Source organism: Lissotriton vulgaris, chromosome 1_1, assembly GCF_964263255.1.
Source record: "Lissotriton vulgaris chromosome 1_1, aLisVul1.2, whole genome shotgun sequence".
NCBI lineage: Eukaryota > Metazoa > Chordata > Amphibia > Caudata > Salamandridae > Lissotriton > Lissotriton vulgaris.
The window spans coordinates 117,247,295-117,255,119 of NC_141685.1; the positions used below are offsets into that span (position 1 = coordinate 117,247,295).

A 7,825-nucleotide genomic window follows, 5' to 3' on the forward strand; every position below is an offset into this window, starting at 1 on the left:
CTGGGTCTCTTTCCTGTTTCCCGACATTTGAATGGCACCTCCGAAGCCTCGCGAGAGCAGTGACCCACCAGAAGGTTTTGTGGAGCGCTTTTGTCCTGGATATAGTGCTGCATTCAGTAGGGCACCCACTCTCTTTTCTTTGCAGTTGCCTGAAGATCAGGAGTCCCAAGGTAGCAGTCACACCTGGCCTGTCTGTAAGTGCAGCCCCCTCTGGAGGCCTGACCATCAGCAATTGAGCCCACATTCAAGTCAGTAGATTCAGACTTTGTTGTGTTAGGAATTTGGCAAATGCAACCTTGAATGGGCCTGTTGGCAGCACACAATCGTCCTACTGGACCTCAACAATCATGTTGTCGTAGAGTTTTATTTTCTACCTTGAACTGTTGGGAGAGTCTTGGCATCCCTCAGACTAGCTGGTCTTGCTGGATGGCTTTCCGGCTCGCCCTACAGATAACGAGGATGTGTCGGACCTTGCTTTTTCCAGGACAGCCTTGTCCTCCTGCTGGATAGTGAAACTCCCTTCCTTTTCTTACCAGACAGGCAGGCTTCTAGGCAGACTTCTAGGCTCTTGTGGACAGTTACACAGCTTTTCCATTAAGTAATTCAGCCTACAGGTGATGTCCATTCAATTTAGATAAACTGTCAGGCTGACACCATCCCTGGTGCCACAGCAGGCACCTGCTTACTTTGTAGAGCACATTATTCCTTGGTAACAGAGGACTTTGAACTCTGGTATACATGAGGGATAGATGGTCCCACTTGTATACACAACTGGCAGACAGGAGATGGTGTTTACTCTGTCACACTCTCACATTGCATTTATGCTACGCACACCAACACCCTAAACATGCACTTGATGTTATTGCAAAGTCTGGGCACAGGTATAGAAATGGAGCATTACATGGGTGTGTCAGTAGACAGCCACTCCACTGACCATGATGCAAAGATCTAATCAGGCTATTGATCCTTACAACAGGGTGCATTGCCACCACCGCTCTAGCTGTTAAACACATGACAGTCCTCTGCCTTAAATGAGGGCACACTTGGTGTGACCCTCCAGGTCACAGGACCGGTCCAAGATCTCTTATAGCCCCTTGTTAGAAGTTGCACAGTACTGGGGTGGCAGAAAAATCTCATGTAATTGTTTTGTGGTAGATTTATCCCAGTAACGTGCAGTTACAGTTTTGACGCAATGTACTGGGGAGTTGCCACGAGGAACAGATTCTTCTGCCTTTCAAACCACATGCCATTCACTATTTCATACTGTTTTTCTGCTTTCATTTACCACTTGTTTTAAGCAGGAGGTAGATATATGCATGTGGTTGGTTGGGGGGGGGGGGAGATGGGCGAAGCAGGGGATGGAAGGGGAAAGATATTTCTAACAGAGGGAAGAATTGTGTGTTTCCCCCAGTTTGTAAAAAAACAGCATGAGTCTTGGCTGCTTCTGCTGCACCGAGTCTTGTGGGTCTTTTCAGTCTAATTTTTCTGTCTGGAAAAAAATGGTGTCCTGTTTCTCTAAATCCAGGTGCAGAAAAGCCTAACGACTGATAATCAGGTGGAATAAAATGAACACATGAAAGTACTCCTTAATTTCATTGCCCTTGATTCATACTCTGGACCATAGTTGAGAGATAGGTCTAGGCATAGTCCTCGCAACACACAATAGATTTGCGTGCGGCAGAGGCCAGAGCTCAAAAGTCAGGATACCAGATACAAGTAGGTGGTAACTCAGGGCAGCGGGAAACGCCTGTTGTCCGTGCAGGGAAAATTCCCATCCTAGAAATCTACATTAAAAATTAATTAATAGTATTCTATTTTCAATATCTTTTTGGTGCCAGTCCATATGACTTTAATGTCTGCTTTTGGGATTCTATGTTACAAGTCCATAGGGTACATGTATCCTTTCTGAGCCTAATAAAATGTTGGAAATTCTACAAATCCTCACTCCTAGATCCAAGTACTCTCAGGCTACCATTCTACACTCTGCTCGGTCTGAAAACCGCAGCTCAACACTTTCAAAATTTTGCAACTCTGCTTTGATATGGCTTGTAAATTATTTTTGGGGATATTTACATGTATTAACTATTTAATTTTAATACTATAGGTGATTGAAATTACGGACGAAGAAAGCAAGATTTAGCACCAGCCAACTGAATGTTAGTGCCATAAGAAGGATTATTTTGAAAAACTGAAGGACATCCAGCATTCTAAGTTTAAACAATTTCCAAAATCTAGGTGTGGCGAGGAAGTGGGAGCTGAGGAAAGTACTATACCTGTAAGTGAAGTCTCTAATTTTGCATTTCATTAACCCAGAGCAAAGGCATATCTGTCCACACAGCATCGGAAATAGTGCCAGAAAGACCAATCACAACGTCCTCATCTGAAATATTACCAGAAAGACAATTGCCTCAGCATGACAGAATAACGTTCATCTAAAGCACGCATGATCTAAAGCATCATGTAATTCAAGAGAGGAGCACACACTGCATAAAAGAAAGATATAACAAAAGGTTTCTTCTGCAAACCATCAAAAAAAAGACACTGAAAGAAGACTCCGAAGCTGACACGCTAACAACCAAAAGATTGGAAAATCACCTTTGTTCAACAACTGTTTTTAACCAGTTACGCAAGTTTGAGACTATCTGCCTCGGGATATAACACCTCGACTCACTCTGCTCACTCTGGCGAAAACCTTAAAAATTCACCACTTTATTGTGTTGTTCATGACCATCTCAGATTGTTTCCTTTTAATTGTGTACTGTTCTGTAATTCTATGTAAATCACCTCAACCTTATCTGTTGTGCAGGAGTGATATTTAAAACTGTTAAATATCAAAATGGATTAAATGAGCACCGTTGCGCTAGCTAATGTAAATAAATCCTTGTCTTCAGAACTACAATCCTTAACCTTACACCAAACACAGAACGGGTAAAAGGAACTGATGTTCTGCGACTGATGAGCCACAATATTACTGTGCATGTTCTAATGTTCTCAGTTACTGCCATTATGCCAGTGCAAAAAGGTACTTCTCAGTTTAATCATTAAATATCAGACTAACACCTTATCACTGCATTGCTAAGAACCTATACAAATAGATTTGAGAAAAACTTCAGTCACAAAATAAGTTGCTGCCGGATAGGCTATAACCAAAAGACTGTTATCTGCTACAAACATTTCGACCGGTGTTACAGGGCTGCATCCAGACATATTTTGCTCAATTCAAGTGTTAAGAAGATTACACACAATATCTTTTAGAGATAAATGCTGAACATTATCTAAACAAGCCCGACTCTAAAATCAGGTTCACTCTTACCGTGGCATATAAGCAAGAGAAAACTAAATGTAGAGATATTAACTCTAGTAATACACATTTTAAAAACACGGGCTGTGAGAACAATTTCAGTGTTCAAACCCGCCTCAATCAAAGCAAAATAACCCAAGTTGGGGAAAAAGTTACCTGTGCCAAAAAAGATTCAGCCATAAATCTCATCTCACTGAATTTGAGAGAATGCACACTGGGAAAATCCTCTCTCAGTGCTCAGAGTGCCAAAAAAGTTTCAGCAGTAAATCTAATCTCACTACGCATATGAGAATCCACACTGGGGAAAAACCTTATCAGTGCTCTGAATGCCAGAAAAGGTTTAGTTTCAAATCGCAACTTTATCGACATGCATTAACCCACTCTGAGGAAAACCCTTATCAGTGCTCTGAATGCCAAAAAAGTTTCAGCAGTAAATATTATCTCACTGAACATATAAGAATCCACACTGGGGAAAAACCTTATCAGTGCTCTGAATGCCAGGAAAGGTTTTATAACAAACAACGTCTTTCTCGACATGTAATAACCCACTCTGGCGAAAAACCTTACCAGTGCTCTGAATGCCAGAAATGTTTCAGTCAAAAATCCAGTCTCACTCAGCATAGAAGAACCCACACTGGGGATAAGCCTTTTCAGTGCTCTGAATGCCAGGAAAGGTTTGGTAACAAAGAAAGTCTTTCTCGACATGCAATAACCCACACTGGGGACAAACCTTATCAGTGCTCTGAATGCCAAGAAAGGTTTTATAACAAACAAAGTCTTTCTCGACATGTAATAACCCACTCTGTGGAAAAACCTTACCAGTGCTCTGAATGCCAGAAATATTTCAGTGAAAAAAGAGACCTTACTGTACATACAAGGACCCACACTGGGGAAAAACCTTATCAGTGCTCTGAATGCCAGAAAAGGTTTTGTAAAAAACAAAGTCTTTCTCTACATGTATTAAGCCACACTGGGGAAAAACCTTACCAGTGCTCTGAATGCCAGAAATATTTCAGTAAAAAAAGAGACCTTACTGTACATACAAGGACCCACACTGGGGAAAAACCTTATCAGTGCTCTGAATGCCAGAAAAGGTTTTGTAAAAAACAAAGTCTTTCTCTACATGTATTAACCCACACTGGGGAAAAACCTTACCAGTGCCCTGAATGTCAGAAATATTTCATTAGAAAAATAGGACTTATTATACATATAAGGACCCACACTGGAGAAAAACCTTATCAGTGCACGGATTGCCAGAAATGTTTCAATACCCAACCTGATCTCGCTCGGCATAGAAGAACCCACACTGGAGAGAAACCTTATCAGTGCCCGGAATGCCAGAAATGTTTCATTGACAAAAACAGTCTCACTCATCATATAAGAACACACACTGGGGAGAAACCTTTTCAGTGCTCTGAATGCCAGAAATGTTTCAGTGTAAAAATCAGACTCACTAAACATAAAAGAATCCACACGGGGGAAAAACCATATCAGTGCTCTAAATGCCAGAAAAGGTTTTGTAACAAACAAAGTCTTTCTAATCATGCAGTGACCCATTTTGTGGAACAACCTTATCAGTGCTCTGAATGCCAGAAATGTTTCAATGAAAAACGCAATCTCACGGTGCATGTAAGAACCCACACTGGGGAAAAACCTTATCAGTGCTCTGAATGCCAGAAATGTTTCAGTTTAAAATATAGTCTCACACAGCACATAAGAATCCACACTGGGGAAAACCCTTATCAGTGCTCTGAGTGCCCAAAACATTTCAACAGTAAATCACTTCTAACTGCACATGTGAGATTCCACACTGGGGAAAAACCTTATCAGTGCTCTGAATGCCAGAAAAGGTTTTGTAATAAACAAAGTCTTTCTAATCATGCAGTGACCCATTCTGTGGGACAACCTTATCAGTGCTCTGAATGCCAGAAATGTTTCAGTTTAAAAAGTAGTCTCACACGGCACATAAGAATCCACACTGGGGAAAAACCTTATCAGTGCATTGAATGCCACAAATGTTTCAGTGAAAAAAGACATCTCACACTGCATATAAAAACCCACACTGGGGAAAAACCTTATCAGTGCTCTGAATGCCAGAAATGTTTCAGTTTAAAAAGTAGTCTCACACGGCACATAAGAATCCACACTGGGGAAAAACCTTATCAGTGCATTGAATGCCACAAATGTTTCAGTGAAAAAAGACATCTCACACTGCATATAAAAACCCACACTGGGGAAAAACCTTAGAGGTGCTCTGAATGCCAGAAATGTTTCAGTGACAAAAGAAGTCTTTCTCGACATACACTAACCCACACTGGGGAAAAACCTTATCCATCCATGCTCTGAATGTCAGAAATGTTTCAAAAACATTCAAAAAACATGTGGATGTCATCTGCCTGCAATTCCTGACATCTTGGGCATTTTGGTGGCGGTGAGGGGGCGAATTTCCTGATTTTATAATGAGTGTAGTAAAGCCTATTGACCACGAAAAAATGGTTCTTTTTCAGACAGGCAGGCTTTATATGTTTGTATAGTGTCTTCAAGGATGGTTCAAGCATGCCCTCTGCCAGTGGTGCCATGGAGAAATTGTTCCAAACCCCCTCTTCCGAAGCTATCCCATTAGTAGATGTTGATACCATACCGAGATTTCTTTTATAACAGGTGTGAAGGATTGACTTAGCCTTTCTATTTCCTCATTACTTTTTATCTCCTCACGTTCCGCTGTATGCCAAGACAGCAATTGAAGATATTTAAATCTTGATAAATCTGTCCCTACCTTTGCCCTCAAGTACACCCATGGGTATATCCCTTCCTCATCCATTAACTCTCTCCATTTCGTAATCCCAGCCCTTTTTATAGGTATGCCAAGGCATCGTTCAAGCAGTCAGGGGTACCAGGTGAATCCCAAACTGGAGCTGAGTCTGAATAGTACCCAATCCCACTGCTTACCCTTACCCTGTACCATGTTTCTAGGGCAGTTTTTAGTATCTTCAAACAAACCCACTTGAAGAATCTAGGAGATCCAAATTTATACATAAAGGCATCGCTTCCCCCTTCTGCTCTCACCATCTCTTCCAGCAATCTGCCCCAGGATGAGTCGCCTGGCTTAGTAAGTAGCATGCGTAGGCTCTTAAACTGGAATGCCACTACATATAGACTAATATCGGGGAGAGCTTACCCACCTTTTAATAACCTTCTTCTGAGTTTCTTCCAGGTCAGGCGCATCCCTTTGTCCCCCCACAGAAAACAACCTATTTTGCTCTGTATCTTATTTATGTCTTTCTTAGGGAATGTTAGCGGTATTGTGGAAAACAGGTAGGAGAGCTTGGGGAGAATGACCATTTTCACTAGATTCACTTTCCCATAGATTGACAATGGGAGGTTCTTCCATCTGCTAAACAAATGGTCCATTTCCCTAGTTGTTCTGTCCAGATTTAACTTAGGAATTCGATCCAATTCCCTCACAATATATATTCCCAGATATCTAAACTCCCGACTCTCAGTGCCATACCATTGATCTACGTTCCAACACATGACCTCAGTCTTGGATCTGTTCACCTTGTATCCTGATAATGCCCGAAACTCTGCTGTCAGTTCCTCGATCCGAGGAATAGCTGTACCTGGATCACCCGTATATAAAATCAAGTCGTCCGCGTACAGCGCCAGCTTAGAGCTATACTGACCTGACTGAAATGTGAGATTCCACTCTGGGGAAGAAACCTTATCAGTGCTCTGAATGCCAGAAATGTTTCAGTGAAAAAAGAATGCTCACTACACATACAAGGACCCACACTGGGGAAAAAACCTTATGAGTGCTCTGAATGCCAGAAATGTTTCAGTGAAAAAAGAATACTCACTACACATACAAGGACCCACACTGGGGAAAAACCTTATCCATGCTCTGAATATCAGAAATGTTTCAATGAAAAAAGAATACTCACTCGGCATACAAGAACCCACATTGGGGAAAAACCTTATTGCATTGAATGCCACAAATGTTTCAGTGAAAAAATCAATCTCACTCACCATATAAGAACGCACACTGGGGAAAAACCTTATCAGTGCTCTGAATGCCAAAAATGTTTCAGCTGTAAATCTGATCTCACTGTACATTTGAGAATCCACACTGGGGGAAAAACACCAGTGCTCTAAATCTCAGAAAAGATTCAGAGGTAGTGATGGTTACATGCATCATAAGAAAACACACCATCAAAAATACTTCAGTGCTCCAAGTGCCAGAAAAGCATCCATTTTAAATGCAATCTCACCTACATGAGCAGACGCACACAGGGAAAAAACATTACCTATGCTGTGAATGACAGAAATTCCTATTTTTTGATAGGCACAGCCTCACTAACCATAATCTACTCCATACTGATGAAAACCTTATGAGTGCTCTGAATGCCAGAAAAGCTGCAGAGAAAAACGCTATCTCACCATGAGAAACTCCACACTGAAGAAAATCCTTATGCCATAAAAGCTTGAATCTGAAAGACAGTTATGCTTCATGAGAGATCCCACTCT

The 7,825-nt window shown here is 41.4% G+C and overlaps 1 protein-coding gene across 5 annotated transcripts; it reads left to right on the forward strand.

The window, feature by feature from the left end:
• Positions 1–2,794: 2,794 nt before the first annotated feature.
• On the forward strand, positions 2,795–7,453 carry LOC147737688 (uncharacterized). Of its 5 annotated transcripts, XM_086941929.1 has the most exons (4): positions 2,795–4,227; positions 4,396–4,842; positions 4,927–5,398; positions 5,483–5,548. In XM_086941929.1, the coding sequence occupies exons 1-4, from the start codon at positions 3,509–3,511 to the stop codon at positions 5,546–5,548; spliced, it is 1,704 nt and encodes a 567-aa protein (XP_086798055.1). In that variant the 5' UTR covers positions 2,795–3,508. The 5 variants fall into 5 exon arrangements, with proteins under 5 accessions (XP_086798055.1, XP_086797975.1, XP_086797738.1 ...); XM_086941849.1 differs by having other exon boundaries at positions 2,795–4,842; XM_086941612.1 differs by adding an exon at positions 7,315–7,453 and having other exon boundaries at positions 2,795–5,502.
• The last annotated feature ends 372 nt before the right edge of the window (positions 7,454–7,825 follow it).

What these genes read in the sequence shown, in the direction of transcription:
- LOC147737688 (XM_086941612.1), top strand. Translation starts at nt 3,509, where the DNA reads ATGCACACTGGGAAAATCCTCTCTCAGTGCTCAGAGTGCCAAAAAAGT. An exon ending in AAATGTTTCAGTGAAAAAAG is followed by an intron (nt 5,503 to 7,314) that starts ACATCTCACACT and finishes CAGTGAAAAAAT; the next exon opens with CAATCTCACTCACCATATAA.